The following is a 24,666-nucleotide window of genomic DNA, read 5'->3' as shown; positions in this document are numbered from 1 at the left end:
GGTCTAGGCTAAGTCCTAGACGAACTTGAACATTTATGGGCTGGCTTTGTTTCTTGCTCTCTGATGATATTTCCCCAATTTCATTTCTTTTTTTAACAGTATGAAAATCAAGCTCTCATGTTTGGAAAATGGGGCACCTCTGGATTAGTGGGACGTCATAAATTTTCTGATGTGACTGGAAAAATAAAGCTCAAGAGGGAGTTCTTTTTGCCTCCAAAAGGCTGGGAATGGGAAGGAGATTGGATAGTGGATCCTCAAAGAAGGTAAGTGTTCCATTTTCTGAGAAGAAAAAAAAAAAAAGGATGCTGTGAAGACTTGCCCCAGAAATTTCTAGATGGATTGTTTCCATCATCATTCTTGATGGTATTTATATAACTAAGGAGTAAGTCTATGGAAATTTATAGACAGTCAAAAGATGTCATCAGTGTCCCATGAGCATTGGCTTCGCGTCTTATTTGATCTTGACTACAGCCCTACAAGAGAGGTAATGGCACAAATTATGACAGGTCTGAGACTGTACACTACTTGAAAACTAACAAGGTCTCCTGCCACAGTTTCATGGATGCCGGCAGGAGACACCTGACTCCTGGGTCAGGTAAAAAGGACTTTATTGCCCACAGCAGTAGCAATACCAGAGGATCAGCATTTTCTCTAGTTCCTTGTGCCCCAGTTCCCACAGGGTGACATGTCGAGGGCCAGATGACACTTGAACATGCAGTGGATTGAGTTACAAGAGAGGAACCCTGAGCTGAGGGAACCGAAATGTTTTACAGTGGGTGGTAAGCAGGCTGGCCCTTCGCTCTGGAGTGAGACCATCTCTGTCTTCCAAAGCTGTTCCCCATGGAAATATTCTTGAAAAGATAGTCCATAACACGGGCAGTCAGTGCCTCAGCTGGCAAGATGTGCAGACATGCAAGAGACTCACAGAGAATTATCTCCCAACAAGAAGTAGTAGCATCTCCACTGTGCAGACAAGGAAGCTGAGATCTAGAGAGATTAAATAACTTGTGCAAACACACAGCCTGTGAGCAGTAAAGCTGGGGTAGAATCCAACTCTAGCCGGGAAACCCAAACCAGTATTCAACTATTACACTGAAATGCCTGCAAGAAGCACTAGAAGGTACGTTTAAATGGGTGAATTGCATGGCATGTGAATTATATCTCAGAAGCTGTTATTAAAAAGAAAGAAAAACTAAACAGCGTGCTTTTCCCGCAGGGCACACTAAAGCCTGGTTTCTAGATGTTTCCAACAGCATTAGAGCTGGCGCTCCCTCTTCTTGCTGCCTCGTGACAGCACACTTGAGTTTGGGGGAAACAAGCTTGGGAAGTGGGATCTTAAGACCCCCAACCAGAGTCTGGTCTCTGTCATTTGTTTTCCATACTCACAAAGGTATCAGGGGGCATGGGGGCAGTGGGACACAGGCCTGTGAAGGTCCAATGCTTGCACACGATTGCTCTCAACTCAGGGCAGCTTGCTTTGAATAGACTTGGGGGAGATGGGTGAGGAGAAGAAAAGTGAGATTTGCATTGGACAGAGGGAAGGAAGGTTAGTGAGGACAGGGGAAGAGCAGGGGGAATCGTGATGGAAAAAGCAGAAGGCTGAGCGTGTCAGGGCTGGATGGGATGCTGGAGGCAGCAGCCAGGGCTCTTCTTCTCCTTTTCTGGGGTCCAGAGAAGTGATGGACGGACCCTAGTTATACACATGGTTGGGATTCCTTGTTTTTTGATTCCTTTCCAGTGCTTGATTCTAGGGGAGGGTACGGCAGGGAAAGATGCAGAGGCAGTAAAGGAAAAAGAACCCTCATTTGAGTGGGTGCCTGGCAGAAGACCTGAGTCAAAATTGGAACCTCTGTGCTTTCCTCTATGAGCTGTCAAAATAGTTCCAAATCTGAGAGGAAAATTGTCATGGCAGAGAGTTAGTATGGATTTCTCAAGTGCCCAAATGCAGTTTGGAGTCTTAAATGACCTGGTTTGGCTGTCTGTCTAAGAATTATCCAGAAAATGTAAACTCCTCCCTTCGGTCTGCGTTACGTAGACCTAGCAAACCTTGAGTAAACGTTTCCACACTTGGCTTCACGAGACTGTCTCCACTCCATTTTCAAAAACAGGGGCCATGCGGAGGACGACTCCCTGTTCTTTTGAACTGTAAGCCAAGCTGAGAGAAAGCTGAACAGCCCTGAACTGAAACAGAAACATGGTCCCTGGAAGAAGCTGCCCACAACACTGTTTTCCCAGTCCCCACCCTAATTACCAAGAAGGAGCAACCTTGCTAATTCGAGGAGTTCTCTATAATTTAGGTCTCATGGTTCCAGCAGGCCCTTTCTTCAAAGGAACGTCAGAAGCGATTAGTACAAAGAGTAGTTTGGAGTGGAGTAGCAAGAGGGGTAGGGCGAGGAGGGAGCTGGTACCACTCCAGGGTGCGGATGCTGCCCGGCCATCGGCAGTAACTGGGGCTGCCGGGGTCTGTCTCTGCAGCTTGCTGACCGAGGCGGATGCAGGGCACACGGAGTTCACTGACGAAGTCTATCAGAATGAGAGTCGCTACCCCGGGGGCGAGTGGAAGCCCGCAGAGGACACCTACACAGATGCGGTGAGCAGCCTGCTCAGGAGAGAAACCCTCGCACGCGATCACCTCTGAATCATGATCTGCTGGGAACCCACCAGCCTCCAGGCTGGGCTTCACCCTCCCTCTGCTCCGTCTTATGTTCTGAACAGTCTTCCACTCATAATTTAAGCCACACAAATACCATGACAGTTACTTTTTTTTTTTTTTTTTTTGAGACAGAGTCTCTCTCTGTTGCCCAGGCTAGAGTGCCGTGGCGTCAGCCTAGCTCACAGCAACCTCAAACTCCTGGGCTCAAGCGATCCTCCTGCCTCAGCCTCCCGAGTAGCTGGGACTACAGGCATGCGCCACCATGCCCGGCTAATTTTTTCTATATATTTTTAGTTGTCCAGCTAATTTCTTTCTATTTTTAGTAGAGACGGGGTCTCGCTTTTGCTCAGGCTGGTCTCGAACTCCTGACCTCAAACAATCCTCCCGCCTCTGCCTCCCAGAGTACTAGGATTACAGGCGTGAGCCACCTCGCCCGGCCAACAGTCACTTTCTATGGAATAGAAATTGGGCCCATTTCACCAGATGTTGGTACATGGTAAAGTCTGGGTTGTGTGAATTTTTTAGGGTAAATTTTTATTTATTATTTAACTAGTTTTAAAAATCTTAACAAATGAAATGTTCCTTTCTTTTAAAAATCCAAATAGTGTGAAAGGAAATGAAAAGTAATTCTTCCCCCCGATCTGTATTCTACTACCCAAAGATAGCCATTGATAGCAGGTATATAACTTCTTTTTTCACTGCCTAAATAAAGTTGTGTTATACTTAGAGTTCTACAGCTTGTGTTTTTCACGTAATAGTATATCGTGGACATCTTTTGATATCAGTGCATATAGATCTATGAGCTTTTAAAAAAAAAATGCCTGGAGCCAGGCACTGTGGCTCACACCTGTAATCCCAGCACTTTGGGAGGCTGAGGCCAGAGGATTGCTTGGGGCCAGGAGGTTGAGATCAGCCTGGGCAACATAGTGAGACCCTATCTCTACAAAAAAATTTAAAAATTGGCCAGGCATGGTGGTGCATTCCTATAGTCCTTGCTATTCAGGAGGCTGAAACAGGAGAATGGCTTGAGCCCAGGAATTTGGAGTTACAGTGAGCTAGGATCAGACCCCTGGGCTCCAGTCTGGGCAACAGAGTGACACCTTATCTCTAAAAAGAAAAGCCTGGAGAACTGGAGAATGTTTTATTATATACACCTAATTCACTTATTTAATTAATCCCCTTCTCATGAACATTTAGGTGCTTTTTTTTCTTGTCTTTGATTTTTATAAACAATGTAACAGTGAACATCCATATATATACATTTTTATTCGCTTATAAAAATTTATCTGCAGGAAAGATCCTTGGATTTGCTTGGTTAAGGTTTAAATATATGTAAAATTTTGATAAATACTGACAATTTGCTTTTCAAAGAGGTTTTATAAATTTGTATTTCTAGCAACAGCCTAAGAGAAGGCTGTTTGCCTAAACACTCCCCATCCCGCTGTATCAGCCTTGCCAATACATGAATAAGTGGTATCCTGTTGCTATTTCAATTTTCACTCTCTTAATTTAAAGTGCAGCTGAGTGTTTTTCCACATGTTTATGGGCTACCTTTAGTTCCTTTACTGATGAACTTTCTTTTCATAACTATCAGTTTTATGCAAACTTAAATCAATATTTCACATAATCTTTGCTCAATCTTGTATGACTAACATCATGAGCCTCCAGTAGCATCTCCTTGGACTTGAAAACACATCTTTAATGTTTTATCCGTTCTCTGATGGGTTCTTTTCTAGATAAGAGAAAAGATCTAGAAAAGATCGTTTCCTCATAAAGATCGTTGCAGCATTTTATAATATTGAGTTGAACCATGTGAAACTGCTGAGATTCTACCCTTTTTACCTACAAAGACAGCAATTTTACATGGTGCAACCTAACGCTATTCCCTAAGAGAGAAACAGAAGGGAGTTAAACAATTGTTATGTAGCAATTGTGCATAAATACAGGTTAGAGATTTTTCTTGGGTAAAATGGATCCCTAAGGTGGTATCTAAGTAAACGTGTGGATACCGTAGTTAAGTGTGAGGAACCGTATCTTACCCTTTTCATCCTGTTAACACTACGGCTTACCTCTCTTCTTTGTTTTTGCTCTTTTGTTTTTTGTTGTTAAAGAATGGTGATAAAGCAGCATCACCGAGCGAGTTGACTTGTCCTCCAGGTTGGGAATGGGAAGATGATGCGTGGGCGTATGATATCAATCGAGCCGTGGATGAGAAAGGTGATGTTTCACATCTATCACCTGACCAGGGGCTGTGCAGCAGGGCCTTGGTTAACCAGAGTAAAGGTTCTTTGGGAGGGATGGTGGGGATTTACCTCTGCTAGTGTGTGGCACCCAGGTCATGCGGTGCTATCTGTGCCTATTCAAATGTAGAATCTGAGGGACAAGCAAATGCTTGGATAGGTGCTGGGTTGGGGGGGGGATGTTCAGAGTGAAAAATATGCTTGTCTGATTGGTCTTGTTGATTAAAAAAAATGAAAAATATCCAGTGATGGGGGCCAACTTGTTGGGCTTTGAGATACTTGGGGATCCAGCATGGGCGTTCAGGAGGGAGCTGGAGTTGGGATTTTCTGTATTTTAACCATACCCCGTAATCTTCCTGGGAACACCCCCTCAGGGGCCCCCTCTGCAAAATACCTTAAAAGTCCCCCTATGCAGATTACTGGCATAGCTTCTGGTAGTGGTGTAGATCTTTTTTATGAACAGTAATCTAAAGTCAAGATTTGAATCAAAGAAAATTTGATTTTTTTTCCTTTTGAGAGGGAATAGTTCATAGAAAGAACTAACATTGATGCCGAAGATTTCAAATCAAGTTCCTTGCTGAGCTTGATACACACACCAGGTCTTAGAATACCATCATTAGCATTGGTTGAGCAATAATTATGTGCTAAGTATGGCCCTCATGCTTTGCATACATTATTTTGATTGTGTTAAAATACTGTAACCCTATAAAAAGATGTATTTTGCCTTTATAATGGGGAAATTGGGCCTTAGGTAGATAGGTTTCCAACTTGCAGGAAACTTATTTCATAAACAGCCAACACCTGGTAGTGTTGGGATTTGAACCCAGATCGTGTGACTACATGGCCCACACCCTTCCCACTGTCTTCTTCTGCCTCTTGAACTGTGTTTTATTCTTAGATGCGCTGAATTACCATGAATGACTAGAGGCATAAAAAATGAAGGAGAACTCCACAGCACAAAGGGAGTTTTTTGAGGAGGGAGCCAGGGAATGAGGCTGTATTCAGTTTGGCTGAATCCCAGCAAAGTGAAAGAAGCTGTGTGTGCGGTCATGACAGCAGAGAACATCTGGGGGCAGAGACAGTGACTATTTCCTGGAGGTTTATTTGGCAATCTGGCAATGCATCTCATTTGGGTAACCATTCACAAACTCTGTTCCAGGCTGGGAGTATGGAATTACCATTCCTCCTGATAACAAGCCCAAGTCCTGGGTTGCAGCAGAGAAAATGTATCACACTCATAGGCGGCGAAGGCTGGTCCGGAAACGCAAGAAAGATTTAACACAGACGGCTTCAAGCACTGCAAAGGTAAGAGAAGAGGGGAAGGGAGCTGGACAGGGGAGCTCTGCCTTCCAGACCACACAGAGCTCCAGTTAACTAGAAATTTCTGCAGAAGCTGTTTGCAAATCTCGGGCTTAATGCTGCACTCAAGGATTCTCAAAGTGTGCCCAGCCCAACAGCAATGCCTCACCTGGGAATTTGTTAGAAATGTCTCACCCCAAACCTGCTGGGGGTGGACCCAGCAATCTGTAGTTTAACAAGCTTTCCAGGTGATCCAGCAGCGAAATGTTGAGAACTGCTATAGAGCTGTTAAGAGAAACTGGAATTATTTTATCAACATAATATAGTAGTGTAATAACTCAGGACTTGGAACAAAATATGTAAGGATTGAAATCCTAACTTCACTTTCTTTCTCATCTGCTAAATAAGAATAATATCTATACCTATCTAATTAGGGTATTGTAAGCTTTAAATGGAACAATAATAAATTAAATAGAATAATAGTAAGTGGCGTGTGTAGAAGTGTCCTTCTGTAATGCCAGGTACTGAATATGCATCATCTACAATCTGTAAGGTTTGGATTTTATGTATATTTTACAGATAACGCTCACAGAACTTAAATAGACTTGCTCTAGGCCCTATGTCTAGTGAGTGACAGAGCCTGTGTTTGAACCCAGGCTAGGCTAATTCCAAACAGGAACTCTTTCATTCTATTCCACAAAATGCCTAACTCTCGTCAGTGTTATGAAGTTATTTTTATTAGATAGTGAGTTTGGGGGAGCAAAGATGGAGCGATAGTCATCTTTGTGTCTTCCTTGCTAACTCAGGAATGTGCTCCTAATAGATAATATATTTAATAGTAGAATGAATGAGCTGATGAATGAATGAGCCTTTATTATTGAGTTGGCCCATCCTGATGGGGTAAGAAGTTTCTAGAGGTGCTTGACCCTCTCCTTGCACACGAGAGCACCAAGGTGAAGTGGGAAGCACACTGAGCCATCGGTCAGAAGGCTCGGGACGTGGCCCAGTTCTACCAATGAGTGTTTCTGGGACTTTGATCATGTCACTAACCTGCCTTACTCTTGGCTACGTGAAATAGTTCGTTGCCACTATCAACATTGTTAGAGGGTCGGTTCCAAGATTGAGGTTAACCTGCATTTTACATTTATTCAAAGTGAAAAAAAATAGACCCAACAATAATAATTATCCACGTGGAGCTCTTATTTCTAAGATCCGAAATGTTATTCAGTATTATTTCACATTTATTAAATCCAGTCATACTTTTAAGATATTTAAATAAAATTTCTGCCACTAAAATGTCAGTTACATGATGGCAAAGACCTTGTCTGCCTTTTTCTTCACTGTGTCCTCAGCCTTAACACAGTCCCTGTCACATAGCCGGGCGCTCATATTTGTTGAATGAACAGAAATATTATCGCATTGAAAACTGAGATCATTTGTATATTAATAGTTTTTAAGCTGAAAACTACCATACTCATTAGTTATTATGGAAGTAATATACTCTGATCTATTCATTTAATTATTAGTTATGGCAAGCTATTAGCTTATTAAGACATTTAAACCTGGGGGGGGGGCTATCATTTTTTTCTCCATATATAAAATGGGTATAATAATGTTTTCCAAGCTATATCACAATAGCAATATTCTTATAAAATAATGACGTGAGAAAACAGAAAGCAATTTGAGAAAGACTCCACTCATTCATCTCACCCTAAGTATGAATAAGGTGCCCTTGCTGAGGGTATGTCCACCACACGCCAACATCTCACTGTGCTGTGATCGCCTGGTTCTCTCCCTGTATCCCACAGTCCATCCGCTCTGCAAGCGCAGAGATCTTGTCTGCTTTTTTCTTTTTAATTTCAAAATATTAAGGGGGCCTATCTGGTTTATTTTTTCTTCGCTGTGTCCCTGGCTCTAGCACAGTGCAGGGTAGATTTTAATACTACATATTTGGTGGTGGACAAAATGACCTGTTTTGATCCATAAAAGGACTATTGCTATTATCATTAAAATTTTTACTTCTGTTTTAGGCCATGGAAGAATTTGAAGACCGGGAGGGCTGGGAATATGCTTCTTTAATTGGCTGGAAATTTCACTGGAAACAGCGTAGTTCAGATACCTTTCGCCGCAGACGCTGGAGGAGAAAAATGGCTCCTTCAGAAACACATGGTGCAGCTGCCATCTTTAAACTTGAAGGTGCCCTTGTAAGTAATAAGTAGCCAAAGTGCAAATAATATTGGCATAGAGGAAATATATGAGTGTTGGATACAACACTGCTGACTCCATAGAGGTCCCTGTGACCCCAGTACTATAAGACTGCAGACAGGTTAAGTAAGGGAAACTTACACATCCTAGGTGCTCAACAATTCTTATGGAATAAATACACCGTTAACACAAGAAAAGTTCTAAGAAATAGTACTGCAGACACACCTGTTTCACCCAACATTTTCCAAATATATCTGTTCTAGGACCCCATTTCAGGTAACATCTATTAACGTCCCAGGCACAGGCTCCTTGGATCACCCTTTGGAAGCTGCAACTGTTCAACAAACCAGAAAAGTTAAATATACAGATGTGAGGGGGAGGAAATCTGAGGGATGGCTCCCGAAATTAGAGAACAATTCATATGGAGGCACAATAAAGAAGACAGGGAGAGAAAAAGAAGGCAGGTGGAAGGAAGGAATAAGAAAATGGCAGTGGATGATGGTCTAAACCAATATGGTGGTCAGGAGCCATTTCCAAACACAGCCTATTTTTGTACTTCTGCACTCTGACCTCAGTGTATTCCTCTGCTGCTGCTCTTTCTCTTCCTCCTTCTATCCTTCTAATCCCCTTATTTATCCTCTATGTTTTTCCTTTTTTTGCCCGTTCTTTCGGCAGCAGAGTTTGGCAAACCTGGGCTCAAGGTAGGAGGACTGGCTGGCTGCTGCTGTCCAGCTAAACGACTTTGGGGAAGTCACTGGGACTTATTCATCTTTAAAAACGGTGCGATTGGACAATTAAATCTTATAAAAGCCACCATTCCACTTGTTTGTGATTCTTGCCTCTTGGTTTGTTGTTTGTTTTTAGGCAGTGTTCATTGACTTTTCTGCCTGTTACTTTAGGGGGCAGACACGACCGAGGACGGAGATGACAAGAGTGGGGACAAACAGAAGCACAGCGCCACCACTGTGTTTGGAGCAAACACTCCCATTGTTTCTTGTGATTTCGACAGTGAGTTTTAAACATGACTTTGTGATTTCTGCTTCTATAACTTTTATTTTAAGCAAATTCTTTCAATCTCTTCATGCAAACATGAATTTCATTTTCACCACTTAAAGAGGAGGATTTTTTAAAAATACGGTTTTAAAAACTGTATCCTACATGGGGTGAAGGGTGGTCAATCACTGATTTTAACATAGCCTGTCTAATATGTACTCATTCTGTCTGATAAGCCCCCCAAATTATTATTTTAATTAGGAAAAAAAGGCTCAAATATAAATCAAGCTTGGTTTCAATGATAATCTACTGGGCTTTTAGAATGAGGCAGACCTTCTCTATAATAATAGCAAATACTTGTGTAGATCTCAGCACGTACCAGAAACCATACATATAGTAGCTTGTTTGATCCTCATAGCAACCCTGTAAAGTAGATAGTATTATTGTTCCCATTTTATAGATGAGGGAACCAAGGTACAGGAAAATGAAATAACTTGCTCATGGTCTTATAGCTTGTAAGCACTAGAGACAAGATTTGAACTCAAGTAGTCAAGCTTCCAGAATCTGTGTACTGAATCACAGTGCTCCACTATCTCTCAAACTGTGTGTATGTTAATATAGTAATAAAGAGAAGGAGTATGAAGATTTTGAAATGCCAAAGAAACTTTTAGCAGATAACTTTCCCAGATCTGGTGTTGAAGGAGTATAGAAAGCCCAATTTCTATAACTGCCAGAGGCCTAGTTGCATTTTAAAGGTCTGTGATGACAAGCAGTACCCTAAATCCAGATAGTTTAAAACAGGAGTAATGCTCTCCTGATTGACACAGTGGCATTTGCTCACTATAGTATTGTTTTAAAATGGGTTGTAATTTACAGGAAGCAGAACTGCTTTGGGAGGACACATTGTCATTATTATATGTGCTCTTCACTGTGGGGAACTAGACTGGGGTGACCCATTTATCTGAAACATGTATTATCTCCAAATATTCCAGAAAAACAGCAGTTTGTAGTGTTATATTTCTTGTAAGTAATCTCCGCCTTGGTTGTTTTTTTTATTTTTAGGAGTCTACATCTATCATCTGCGCTGCTATATCTATCAAGCCAGAAACCTCATGGCTTTAGACAAGGATAGCTTTTCAGGTAAAGGAAAAAATATGCTACACATTACTATATAGTGGGCTTGATTGTACTTCTCATCAAGTGGATGCTTTTTGTCATTTCTAACAACGGAAACCCTTTTCACGTTGAGATGGGTTTGGTATGCTTGAAGCAAACTGCTCAGTCATTAGAAAAATAATTACTGAGTGCTTTGGGCACAGTTGCTGGGTGCTAGGGACACATTAGAAGATCCGTGGTTTTTTGATACTAATAAGGATTAATTGATTAAGTAATAAAAAGCACCAAGAAGAGTGATTTCTGATCTCTATTTATATACTTGATTGTATTTTTATCCCTGGGCCCTTGGGTTGACTGGTAAGTTAAAATACTTTAAATATTTTTATAGCTCTCTTAAGGTGACAAAAAGATCACAGCCAGTTCACTCATTTGCCTACAGCACCAAGCTTTGGCAGTCTGGAGTCCATTTGGGCCTCCTCTGATGCCTGCTCCCCAAGTTCCCAATACTATGAAACCCCCCGGGCATTACCACCCCTTGCACTGTCTCCCTGGCTGCTCTTGTTGCCTTTGGACTGGGTCTCAGGGAAAAGCTGTTGGCAGGGGAGGGGAAGGACGGGGAACCTGCCTGCCTGGGACTTGAGTCCCTGCTGGTGGAAGCACGGGTAGTTCAGGAGCGGTCCCTGGCTGTTTGGGGAGCATTTCTCTTCGGGACCTGACGCCCCGCAGAGCTTCCCTGGGCCTCCTGTGGAAACAGCCTTAAGGCATTTTCCTGACACTCTGGCATGTTCACCTCAATTGTGAAGCATGTTCCAAGCCCTAATATTTATCAACATTTGTGAATAGTTTCCTTTTCTTACAAATTAGACCAGATTCAAGATCATCCCTAGAATCCACATCTCCAAAATGTTTTAGAAGACATTTTCAAATATTCTCCACCAGGGGGCACTCCATCACTGAAAGTCAAAGAATCCTTTCCAAATTACTTGACCGAAGGTTTAAAAATCTCTAAGCGCATTCTTTGCAGTTTGAGATATAAGATATATCATGGGGCAAAGGCAAAGAGTTCCATTCGTATGACACTGCTACACTGCTACAAAACCAAGCACGCTTTTGGCTTCTGCAAGAATTTCAGAGTAGACATTAGGTTATTGCTTAGATAGATCAGCCCCCAGGTACTGCAAAAAGGTTTGATGAAATTATTTAACATGAAGGAAAACATTGATCACTTCCTAATATATAAAATTGCAGTTAGTTCATTTTCAAATATGGTGAAACAAAGTTTCCTGCTTTTACCATGCTCAGATTGTAAACTCTATGAGCATCTGAACCTTTCCTGGTACTATGGTACTTCGGAGACCTGACACTTAATAAATATTTGCTGAATGTGTGGATTACTGTCGGCGTTAGAAACAATGATGATAACTAGCCTTTATCAGATACTCCTTACATGATGGGCTCTGTCCTAAGTGGTTTACATTCTTCATATCATTTTATCCTATCGATACCATGAAGCGGATATTACTTTCATTGGGTGGAGGAAGGAAGATTAAGTATTTTTCCCCAAAGTCATGGAGCAGGGGTGAAGAGGGATTGGAATGCAAGTGTTGGGGCTTCAGAGGCTGCATTCGACCACGAGTGCAGCACCCTTGCAGAAAAAGACTGTGCGCACAATTAACCTTGGTGGGGACGCACTCCAAAGAGCGAGCCCTCAGGACACATCAGGGCCTCATTTCGGGTCCCCCTGCTGCAGTGCCGGAGCCTGCCTCAGCACATCTGCTCCTAGAAACCCTATCTCCAGGTGGATGAGGAGAGGCCACGATTACTGTATCCAGAGAAAAAGAAGCCGTTGCCGTGAGTGGTTCTGGGGCGCTAGACGTTAGCCATGGCCCCACTGTTATTCCCTTTTTCTGTTTCAGATCCATACGCTCACGTCTCCTTCCTCCATCGAAGCAAAACCACTGAGATCATCCACTCGACCCTGAATCCCACATGGGACCAAACAATTATATTTGATGAAATTGAAATCTATGGGGAACCCCAAGCCGTTCTACAGAACCCACCCAAAGTTGTCATAGAACTTTTTGACAGTGACCAAGTGGTAGGTAATTTAGAATTTCTGAGATGACTTGGGGGAATGATGGAGATTTGAAGGGATGTTTGTTGGGGGATTTAAGGATCGCTTGTTTCTCTAGGGCAAAGACGAATTTTTAGGACGAAGCATTTTCTCTCCTCTGGTGAAACTGCACTCAGAAATGGACATGACGCCCAAACTCCTCTGGTACCCAGTAAGGAATGGAGAAAGACTCTGTGGGGATGTCCTTGTCACTGCAGAGCTGATTCTGAGGCACAAGGTACACTGCCATGTTCTCACTCAAGCGTTCCCGCAGCTGCTTAAAACGCCTGCTTGTAACTGTAGGCACCGTTTGCTTGAACTAAAGGTAGCATTGACATTGCCATGTTTATTTCACAGGATGGCTCCAACCTCCCCATTCTTCCCTCTCAAAGGGCACCGAATCTGTACATGGTCCCCCAGGGGATCAGACCTGTGGTTCAGCTCACTGCTATCGAGGTAAGCTGCTCCTGTGTTTTATAGATCAGATCAGACACGTGTGACTACAGAACAGGAGTCTCTCGTATAGGGAATGGAATCGTGTGGCATATTTTCTTGCTGTCCCCAACTTCCTTTAGACTTTGTCCAAAAACTTGAGATATTCATGGACACAGAAGGCTTATTGCAGCAACAAGGAGAGTCCATTCCTGTGTTCCTGAGGGAATCTAAAGTCCTCATTTGCTGGGAGCCAGCAGAGTTCTGAGTTTTTGGGGTCAGCTGGAGAACCGGGAGAGGGAAGACAGGCCAGCAGGGAGTGGCTGTGTACAGAGGCAGGAGTGGGGAGGGAGCCGTGGGCAATGGCAACATGTGAGACACCAGTAGATGGTACTAACCAGGCGACTTGGGGGACGGTATCTGGCCTACACTCGAGGCTTCCCCCTGTCCAGTCAAGCAGCTGTTACCCCAATATTTCCCTTCTCCAGCTGTCTTGCTAAGAGTTCTCAAAGACTGAGGCAGGGGGCTTTAAACAGCTATAATTTCTAAATGCGTGTGGGTCAGATACCATGTTAAGAAGTTTACACTTGACCCTCAGAATAACGCTGTGAGAGACGCTCAGACCAGTCTTCCTGTAGGTGAGACAGAGAGAGGTAATTTCACTCATCAGCGTTCACCCAGCTGCGAGACGGCACAGCCAGGATGGCATTCCTACACTCTTACGAACCCTGCTTTTTTTAGCAGCTCGGGCAGGAGAAGGAAAGGTGCAAAACCGCTCTCCTTGCATGACCTACAGGCTTGCTAGGATAATGTTCAAAGATATTCTAGGCAGGTCTACACAAATTAATCTTAAAGACTTTGCCAGTTATTGAGACAGAATTTTTCCTTTTGAATATTGTTTTTCATATGCTGGGTTTCCTTCTCCTCTCTTTAAATTGTTTTCTCAGATTCTAGCTTGGGGCTTAAGAAATATGAAAAACTACCAGATGGCCTCCATCACATCCCCCAGTCTTGTTGTGGAGTGTGGAGGGGAGAGGGTAGAGTCGGTGGTGATCAAAAACCTTAAGAAGACGCCCAACTTTCCAAGTTCTGTTCTCTTCATGAAAGTGGTACAGTATCAACATTCTGTCATAGTCCCTGTGTGTTGAAATGTGACTGTCTATACCACACGTGCACACGCGCGCGCACACACACAGAGTTTATTTCCAAAATCTGACAAATAGAAAAACCCTGCCTTATATCCAGCTTGTCAGTGATTTTTCTGCCTTAGGTTTTCACACTGTAATGATGGTTTCTTAAAGCTTCAAACAACTCCAGTGACAAAGCAATATCTGTAAGCAATACTTACTTATTTCTCCAGTAAACTTTCTATCTACTCAACTGTTACAGGCTTTTGATCAACTCCCAAGGGCAGAACATTAACTCCTAGTCGTGCATGGACAAGGTGCACTGCCTATGGATGTAGAAGCAGGACCCTAGGGATAAGGGCTGGCTGGCTGGGGAGGGGGCTGCTGCACGGAAACCCATGCGGGGTGATGGAGCCATGGCCCCAACAGCTCATGACTGTGCCCCACCTCCAGGCACCCCTGGGGTGGCCCCTTCTTTGCTCCATCGAGGCCACCCTCTGGCTACTAGAAATATGAGAGCATCGGGTCCAGTTCACAGTCCTCTGTCACAGACCCCATAATACTTGGAGCCAGCAGAGGTCACTCAGCCTTTCCATTTTTAAAGCAGTTAAATTCATAACTTATAAAATTTAAAAAAATCTTTCTTTTTTACTCTACTATTATATAAAAGAGGCAAAAATGAAAGCATTTTCTTAGTTTGAAGGGTTGGAAGGCCTAGAACCTTCCCGTTCTTTTCCCTGCCCCAGTCATTTTCCTGCCCTTGAGGTTACCCACACACTGCTCTTGAACTCTGGGGTCATGTGGTTCAACCTCTTTTTACAGATGAGGAAATGGAGAGGGAAAGCGACTGGTCCAACCGTATAGCCAGTGTTAGGCCACGCCTCCTAATCCGAGGTGACTGTGTCCCAACTATTAATACCACAGCAGCTGTAGCTCGGTGCTAGGTGCATTCATGCTCTGTGCACTTGGTCTTCAACCCTGCAGGGTGGGCATTTTCACCCCTCACCCGCCCACCTTGAGGGAAACCAAGAGGTTACACAAGGGCACACAGCCAGCAAATGGGTGGCCAGGGTTTGGACAAAGATCCCTCCAACTCCAAAGCCCAGGCTCTCCTCCCTATCGTGCCACAGATGGAGGGCCACCTGGATGCTCCCAGCCAGAATCCCAGAGTGCTGCCCCAGGGCCACTCCACCCATCCTTCTCCTCTCTCCACCCCTCGCCCACCTTCCAAATTCTGGTCTGGAATCTAGCATTGGTCAGCAGGGGCGAGGGAAGCCACTCAGCCCACCCCAGCTCCTATTCCTACACAAGGCCAGAGATAGAAATTCACCCAAGCCACATACCCAGCAAGTCCCTGGGTCAGCCCATGATAACCCAATCAGGCAATGTCACTAAGGCCACCAAATTCCACATGGAGGAACCAGGAGAAGTCGAGGAAAAATTAGCATGCCATTTTTGGCACTGAACTCCCAGGGCTAAAATACTCCCAGCCACAGATATTTCCCTTGGAGGTTCAGTTGTGTCTTGACCATTTCTAAATTCCACTCAGGACTTGGCTACTAGATTAGCAAAGTCCTAGGTTCGTTGTCTTGTGCAAATCCCCTCTTGGGAAACAGAGTACAGGTCAGTGGTAAAGCGTGCTGGTTCCACATCACGTTAGCTAACACAGGGCACTTACCGTGGGCCAGGTACTATTCCATGCACTTCACATATAGTAATTAAACAACCCTGCTATTACTGATGAGATGACTGGGGCACGAAGAGGTTAGAAAAAGTCCCTAAAGTGATGCAATGTGTGTTGGCAGAGGCAGGATTTGAACCCAGGCAGGCTGGCTAAGAGCTCGTACTCTTAAGCTCTGAGCTGCTTGCCTGGCACATAAATAACCCAACAAATTATTGTGAGTCCCCTGGGCTACTTGGCAAAATGAACTCTTGGGGGAATTTTTGGCAAAGCTATTCTTGTCAGGTCTTGTAAGGAAAGAGAAATGATCTCCCTTTGTGACCCCCAGTTACTGCCCAAGGAGGAGTTGTACATGCCTCCGCTGGTGATCAAGGTCATCGATCACAGGCAGTTTGGGCGGAAGCCGGTCGTCGGCCAGTGCACCATCGACCACCTGGACCGCTTTCGCTGCGACCCTTATGCAGGCAAGGAAGACATTGTGCCACGGCTAAAAGGTAAAATGCAAATCTATAAATAAGTCTGTGGGCTTTTCTTGCATGGATATAAATTAATTTTTACAAACCTTCTCAAGGTAAGTCCTGTATTCGTTGCCTAGGTTTTGCAACTGAGGAAACAGTTGGATTTCCACTGGGCTATGTAACTTTCCTAAGGTAATACAGTTGGTAAGTGGCAGAGCTAGGCTGGAATCCTGACCTAGTTTTGGGGGGCCCAGTGCTCCAGTGATGACCCTGTGAAGTGTCCTGCTCCCAGATGAACATAAGACTCCTTTTGAGGCGATGTTAAGTGCTTCATGAACTTGCCCTATTTTCCTTTCAACAAGCAGTCTGGCAAAGCAGGGCGGGCTGCTCCCACATCAGTGATGGGGATGAAGCGATTCCCTGCGCCCTTCCACAAATGGTATCAAACACTCACTGAATACCATGCACCGTTGTAGATGTTTGGAGGACAGAGCGGGCCAAGACAGCCATGTTCCCACTCCCACGGAGCAAGACTGCAGCAGGGAAGACAAACAAGGACATGGGCAGTTACAGTCCGGAGCGATAAATATTTTGATGGGGACATGCAAGGATGTTCCCCACCCCCATGCCCACCGTCCATGAACACTGGGGGAAGAGATTTTTATTTTAAATTGGAACAGATTGCTTTTCATCTGTTGTCTCACCTCATTAACCCATCCCAACATTGTTGTGACGTAACTTGAAAGATATTTCATTGTTCTCCACAGAGGAAAAGTGTAAATGACTTGCACTAGGTCATATAATCACCACGTAAGGGATGGAGCAGGGCATAATACTTACTTTAGATTTCCATAATAAGTAATAGCTAATGATATTGCTATTACCCATTCAACAGTTAGTTGTTTTTAGCTTATCATGTGCCAGGGACTGTGTTAGGGGCTGGGGTGTGGATCACTCACTCACATCAGTGCATGAGATCCCAGGGCCCCCTGCCTTGAGATTAGACCCCAGTGGAGGCTGGAACACCCTCATTGGCTGATCATTGGTCACTTCAGGAGTAAAGCAGATGTCTTCTATTTCAGCAGCTGTGCCTCTAACCAGTTCTATTTAAGCTTCCATAAGGTTTGGTATTGATTGATTTTCCAGAGCTTCTGAAACTCATCTGCTATGTAGGTCTGAGCATCCTGTATCTCTGATTCAGAGAAGTAGAAAAAAAAATCCACAGTCACGTTTGAGCCTTCTTCTCTGCCCACACTGTGAGAACAAGGGCCGAGAGAGCCACTGCAACTTCAGACCTGAAATACACAACTCTCCATTCTGCTTTTCATTTCCTTTCCTTTCTTTTTCTCGTCTCTTCTTTTCTCTTCTTTATTTTCTGTGACTTACAACAAATTCCAAGAAAAGATGGCTCCTTTAAATGTAGGTTCTCCAACCACCACGCCCATATCCTCTAAAGACATGTATGAAACACATTTCTTTTCTGAGAACTTCCTGTGTATAAGCACTGGGCTAATTGTCTAAAACTAAAGAAAAATGGACCATACAGTCCCCTAGAAAATGTCTAAAACCATAATATGTTTGGGGGAAAATGATGGATTGTTGGGTTATTTGCTAGACTCAGGTGTTGTCCTCTCCATCCAAAGTCTCATCCAGGAATAAACTCTACCATCCACCCTATGGCTGTTAAACTTGAACTTAGAGTAAAATGTTCACCACTGTATTTCTCTAAGTATCTTGGATTAAGAAATCGTCTGTCTTGCAGCCTCCCTTATGTCTGCCTCACCCTGCCGGGACGTTGTTATCGAAGTAGAAGACACCAAACCATTACTGGCTTCTAAGGTAGGCTTCAGAGCTGATCATTGATAGTGTCAGTTTTATCTTCCAGATGTCTAAGCATTTGGTGAATTCAGTCAAACATCTTTTGAGTGCAATTAAAATAATAATCATCAGACCAATTTATCGAGGACTGAGGAGAAACAAGAATCTAAATCTTGCACTCAGTCAGCAGTTATGAAGACACAGTGGTCTCAACCATCACTAGTCAGTCACCCAGGATACTTAAAATAATACCCAGGCTTAGGCCCCACCCTCACAACCCAAGTGGCAGAAAGACCTGGACATCAGTATATCTTCAAATCTCCCCAAGTGATTTTAATGTGCATCCAGGTCTGAGAACCACTGGTGTGGACAGTCTGAGTGATATCATTTGCTAGAAAGAGAAGTTTCAGGAACAAATTTACACCATTGTAATGTTCAGAATACGGATGCATAGAGCATGCCAAGTTTGTTCCTTGCAAGAAGCAGAAGTGTCATGGAGTTTTAATGACCCTATTTGTCAGTATAAGGGACACTCAGATTTGTATGTTCATTGTGGTTTTGAAGTGAAGAAATTGGTGGAAATACTCAGACCCTATTTTAAAACCATTCCAACCACTTCTACAAGAAGGAAGGGAAAAAGAGAAATCTCAGCCCAGAAAAAAGAAAACACCAAATATCTCCCTGTTTCTTTTGGCATTTACGATGAATTTTCACAGCATGTTTTAATGTGCAAACTGGCCAAAAAATGCACATGATTGTACTTTAATGTGTTACGTCCATAAACAGTGCCTTTAAAAAAATCTACTTCCTTCCCACCGCATTAAACTCACTAACGATTGGACCGAATAAAATGTGGTCTCCACAGCCAGCACCATGCAATAGTGTGCTTGAGTCTACTCTCTGGGAATCCTATACAGTCACAAATGACAATACCAAATTTCCCATCCCATGGGGCAAAACTACTGTTATCCCATTGTAAACCACCCCAAATATTCCCAATAAGACAGTAGTAGCCTTGGGGGAAGTTAATATACATAAGACCCTTCTGTAGATTTTTACAACTGCTCTGGAAAAAAGATAGTTTAAGATCTTGCTGTATAATCTGCCTCCAGCTTTACCGTCTCCCGTTGTCGATCAGTTCTTACCACGTGCCTCCTGGGTACTCAGTAGCCCTAAATACAGTTGGGTTGCAGGAGAAGAATAAAGTCAATAATCCATGCCAACCTTTTCATTCATTTCTCAACAATAGGTAAGAAACTACCAGTTTGGGACACCAAGGCAGGAGGATCTCTTCAAGCCAGGAGTTCAAGACCAGCTTAGGCAACATGGCGAAACCCTGTCTCTACAAAAAAAAAAAAAAAATTAAAAATTAGCCAGATATGGTGGTGCACACCTATAGTCCCAGCCACTCCGGAGGCTGAGGGAGGGGAATTGCTTGAGCCCAGGAGTTTGAGGTTGCAGTGAGCTATGATTGTGCCAGTGTACTCCAGCCTAGGCAACAGAGCAAGACCCTGTGTCAAAACAAAACAAAACCCAGAGATGACTAGGCTACGGTAGCAACATATTATAAAATTTCAGTTTACATTGTAGAATTAAACATTGCAACATAGCAGGATTGGGGGTGGTAGTATCAGTCATCCCCACTGTACTATAAATGACTTTAATCAGCTTACTCTCCTAACACCTCGTAGAGGTACACTGTTGATAAGAAAGACTGGTTGAAATCTCTAGAAACCTGAGTCTGCCTGTTCATCTGGGTAGACATTGCACATCTGTGCAAAGTCAGATGAGCAAAGTTGAACTTCAGAAGAGCCAATGATAAGCTTGCTGATGTCCTGTATTACATGTATATGTAATGTACATGTAATGTAAATGTATTACCACTAACTCGATGCAGGCCTTATATCTAGGTAAACTGAGGGAATGTGTCAAAGCTAACTGTGCTATTGCTGGGGGCTGGAGACTATGGCTTTGGGTGACATTGTCATGCTCCAGAAACTCATGGCATTACCTTGCGATGTCCATGGGTGTTCTTAACAAATGGGCTGAGCACTACCACAAGAAAAGTGAGAAATAAGTGTTTGGGGCAAATTGGTCAAGTGCTAGCCAGATAACACGGACATTCCTATATGGCCGTCTCAACAATGACCTTCCAATTCCAGTGCTTAAGCAGTATGTCTACAGCACTCAGCAAAATGGCTTCTCCAACGACAATGCATGTATGTATGATAAGAAAATGCATGAAGCTGCCTGGGACTGTGGGATCTCGGACTAAAGACTTGAATTCTTCTTTCAGATTCTTTCTATTAGTAGATTTTGGAGTGAAAGGTGATCTTTAGCCAAATACGATTGTTTTAAGCCTAAGGGAAGAATCTTCTGTGCCGTTTAATGATTCGATTCCCATTGCAAGCTCATTATTAGATGTAATAAAGCAAGTCACGTTGGTTGCTTCCGTTACTTCTCCACGTGAACTAATGAGCGAGTAGGCATGAATATATCCTCTCATGCTAATCCTAAATTTTACAATCAGCAACTTGTCTTAAATAATGCTTTCTAAATCATGAACTGTTTTTCAAAGCAGTTTTGAATAGCTGAAAATAGATGTGAATAAACAGACTCTAAAAACCTGAATTCAGGAACCATTGAGAAATGTAAGAGTACTTTTGGAATCAAATCCCTCTCTCCAAAATCTCAATTTGGCTGTGACGATTTAACCCTTAATCGCTTTGGTATGTGTCTAATAGAAAGAATTGATGTATCTGTCTGTCTCTCTGCCTCTCTTGGCAATTCTGTTGTGCCGAATGAAAATCAAATTTGGAAAATACGTAGCAGCTGTGAGAAGCGTCCATTAGAAATGAACTTGAAGTCAGGATTTCAGAAAGGGGATCTCGGCAGCATTTTGTTAAGCTGCCGCTGAGGATAAGCTTGGCTGACGTCCCAGCAGGCACCAGGACCACACTCAAAACCCCTGTCTCAGCTCTTCATTTTCTCAGCTCCTGGTTGTGCCCCAAGGTCAGAGTAGATTCTCCATGCAAAAATTCACACGGAAGGATTTGGCCAATGAAAAACTCGAATCCTCATATTGGAGTAATTTTGACGAATGAGCATTTATTTTGTGCTATGACATAGGCGTGGAGAAAAACCAAGAGAAAAGGACCTGCATCATGAGATAGCAGTCAAACACACCCTGTGACAGGGGAGTTTTTGAAGGGAGGAGAATCGAGCCAAGTTGGGGAAATACTTTAGGAGATAAATGGAATGAAAGGTCCAGGGTAGGGAAATGGGCAGCTCCCCACCTCCCTCCAAGCGACCCCTGTGTGAGCAGAATGGGACACGTCTGATTCTAACGGAAACATGAGATGGGGTGGCCACCTCCAAGCCTTTCATTTTAATACTGTGTGTAATCCTTTTGCATATTTTCAGAGAAGAAACCAATAAGGTGTGTTCAGTTATGAGATCATCTTGACTAGAATAATTTAAATAATCCATCAAAATGTTGATAATGTAACGCTTATATGAAAAATAATTTCTTCTTCTCTCTTCCTCTTTAAACCTAATGTTCGTGGGGTCTCTACATCTGTGTGACCTGTTATATGGTTTGCCCTCTACTGACCATACATGTGCGTGAGCAGCTGACAGAAAAGGTAACTGTTGTATTCATTTTGCTACATTTAAGATGCACAGGCCACTCATTGTGGCTCAAGCCAGTAATCTCACACTTTGGGAGGCTGAGGCCGGAGGATCACTTGAGGCCAGGAGTTCAAGACCAGCCTGGGCAACATAGTGAGACCCTGTCTCTTCAAAAAATAAAAAAGAAATTAGCCGGGTATGGTAGCACATGCCTATTATACCAGCTACTCAAGAGGCTGAGGTGGGAGGATCACTTGAGCCCAGGAACTTGAGGTTATAGTAAGCTATTCTCAGACCACTGCACTCCAGCCTGGGCAACAGAGCAAGACCCTGTCTCAAAAAAAAAAAAAAAAGATTTATGTATTTTCTGCCCATAATTGACATGTAAATAAAAATTTTCTGAATCCACGGGTGGGTTACTAACCCATGAAGGGGGCTCTGTGTAACACACACATGCATCACACACACAAATGCACATATATATATAACACAAATAAGAAATAGCTTTTCTCATCTGTTCTTCCTTTCCCCAAAGACTAAATAGGAAGCTATACTACAGGTGACATTCTGTGTTTTTGCCCACATCACTACTTCCAAGGGAGAGGAAAAGAAGCAATGGTTGGGGCTGATGAAAGTCTATTCTTGTTATAAGTCTGAGTGGAAGGCCTTCTGTAGTTTGAAAATGTTCCCCAAGTGACTCTGATATGCTGTCCCTTCTGCCCAACCAAGAACCACCCATCAAAACCAGAGGTCCTCAACACTGGCTATACATTAGAGTCACCTGGTGCACTTATGAAAGCACATTGGACGCCCAGGTCTCACCCTGGACTGACTGAATCAGAATCCCCAAGTGTAGCCCCTGGTCTAAATGAGCCATAATGCCTCCCGACTGCCATTTCACATTTTATAGTTTTCAAAGCTCTTTCATCTAATGATCTTATTGGATTCCCAGAACAACCTTCTACGGTAGATGGAGGCAGGTAGTGTTATTACTTCACTGATGCTCAGAGATGGTAAACAACTTGCCTAAGCTGATATGGTTTATAACATAAGTGTAGGCTTATAACATAGAGGAGGGACCCAGAATTAGAACCAGTTTTTCCAACTCTCAGCTTAGTGGGTGTTGTGTTACAATGCATTGCTGGCTAAAAGGGTGAAGAAAATGAAATAGTAGAAAACATATATTGGAAATTTTCTTTAAATGTATATGTATATGTACATATCAAGTCAACAAGATAAAAAAATAACAAAAATTAATCGATTGTGTCTATAGTATATAAGAAAATTATCTAGTATCACTATGGATATTAAAGCCATACATATCATTGGCCAAGAATGGTCATTTCACCCTCAGCTTCTGAGCAGAATTGTGAATCCTTTGTCCATCACGCATGTAAACAAAAGTGTCATTTGACCTATAACAGTTCCAGAAGTGCCTATTTCTTCTTACCTATTACATATGAGTTTTCCTGCACAGATTGGAAATCCAGGTCATCACCAAAGATTTTTCGATTTTGACATGTCTTTAGGAAGAAGAAGTCGTGGACTGGTGGAGTAAATTTTATGCTTCCTTAGGGGAACATGAGAAATGTGGACAGTATATTCAGAAAGGCTATTCCAAGCTCAAGGTACGTGGATGTATGCCGATGTGGGTGGGGAATGAACATCCATTAAACCTGGCCACATGCAGAGCTAAGACACTACTGAACGGTCGGTCTCTTGGTGGGTGCTAATGGGATGGGGGCAAGAGAACCTCTGACCTCCTGGAGAGCCCTTTTGCACGGGTTTGTCTTTGCCAAGATTCCAGGGACTAGAGGACAGCTATTGAGTCATGGTTACGTGACTGCCACTCTGGGGCTTGGAGGCATCTGGCAGAGCGTTGGGAATGAGTTGGCACCACACTAATTAGTCCCACAATGATCCTGTTTGACTCAGGGAGACCCAGAAGTCATAGTGCTCTTTGCACAACAACACAGGATGTCAACATGCTTCATTGTGTCCTCTGAACAGGGATGGGTTTCACTAGTTGAAAAGTTGATTCTGTCACATGTATACAGCATAAAATCACAACCGTGGGAACATGTGTCCAGGAGGAAGACAAGTATTGAGCTAGGCAGGGCTGGCCATCTTTGATATTGCTGTGAATGTTTTGAGTTTTCCAGTTCTTCATTCAATTTTTCAGCCTGTCATGTACTCACATAGAAGCAAATGCTAAAGTTTTCAGAACCATGTATATGAGGAGCAAACTTTAAACTGAGAAATAACTAGTCACTAAAATAATTTTCCCCATCAAAGTGGGAAAAAAACCACATCCATTCACGTGATTGTCATAACGTCTCAGTGCAGCTTAAGAAATACTAGCATGTAAAGAACCACTAATTTAGCAACATGATCAAACTGGGCTGGGGGATCAGTTTCACAGCTCATCCTCCCTCCCTCCCTCCCTCCTTCCTTTCCTCGCTTCCCTCCTTCCCTCCCTTTGTCCTTCCTTCCCTCCTTCTCTCCCTCCTTCTTTCCCTCCTTCCCTCCTCCTCATCCTTCCTCCCCTCCCCTTGTTCTAGCCCTTTCACTGAGGAATAATTTACATACAATAAAGTGATCTATTCAGTGAGTTTCCACTATTGTATGCACATGCGGGCACCACCACCCAAAACAAGACAAAGAATAGTCCCCTCACCACAGAAAGCTCCCCTGTGTCCCTGTCCCGTCAATTCCCCACAATCCTGATCCCTCCCGGGAGCTGCTCTGACTTCTATCACCATAGATTGCTTATGTCTGTTTTTACGCTTCACATAAGCGGACTCATCCGGGATGTATCCCGTGTGTGTCTGGCCTCTCTGGCCCCACGTTGTAGCTTTGAGACTCACCACATGGTTATGTGTGTCTGTAGTTTGTCTTTTC

General features: G+C 43.3%; 1 protein-coding gene across 2 annotated transcripts in view; it reads left to right on the top strand.

Annotated features, from left to right (window-relative positions):
• Positions 1–24,666, top strand: part of MYOF (myoferlin) — a 140,502-nt gene that overhangs the window by 91,815 nt on the left and 24,021 nt on the right. For both annotated transcript variants that reach the window (XM_069460937.1, XM_069460936.1), the window contains 15 exons: positions 100–263; positions 2,476–2,590; positions 4,765–4,870; positions 6,053–6,198; positions 8,223–8,396; positions 9,297–9,405; positions 10,453–10,530; positions 12,423–12,604; positions 12,699–12,857; positions 12,977–13,075; positions 13,999–14,160; positions 16,188–16,353; positions 18,080–18,156; positions 21,768–21,779; positions 23,295–23,393. In XM_069460937.1, the coding sequence (XP_069317038.1) occupies positions 100–263; positions 2,476–2,590; positions 4,765–4,870; positions 6,053–6,198; positions 8,223–8,396; positions 9,297–9,405; positions 10,453–10,530; positions 12,423–12,604; positions 12,699–12,857; positions 12,977–13,075; positions 13,999–14,160; positions 16,188–16,353; positions 18,080–18,156; positions 21,768–21,779; positions 23,295–23,393 (1,848 nt within the window). The remainder of the gene's footprint in view (positions 1–99; positions 264–2,475; positions 2,591–4,764; positions 4,871–6,052; positions 6,199–8,222; positions 8,397–9,296; positions 9,406–10,452; positions 10,531–12,422; positions 12,605–12,698; positions 12,858–12,976; positions 13,076–13,998; positions 14,161–16,187; positions 16,354–18,079; positions 18,157–21,767; positions 21,780–23,294; positions 23,394–24,666) is intronic.

This window comes from Eulemur rufifrons, chromosome 28, assembly GCF_041146395.1.
Source record: "Eulemur rufifrons isolate Redbay chromosome 28, OSU_ERuf_1, whole genome shotgun sequence".
Lineage (NCBI taxonomy): Eukaryota > Metazoa > Chordata > Mammalia > Primates > Lemuridae > Eulemur > Eulemur rufifrons.
The sequence above is the reverse complement of the archived record's forward strand: the minus strand, read 5'-3'. Positions and strand labels throughout refer to the sequence as shown.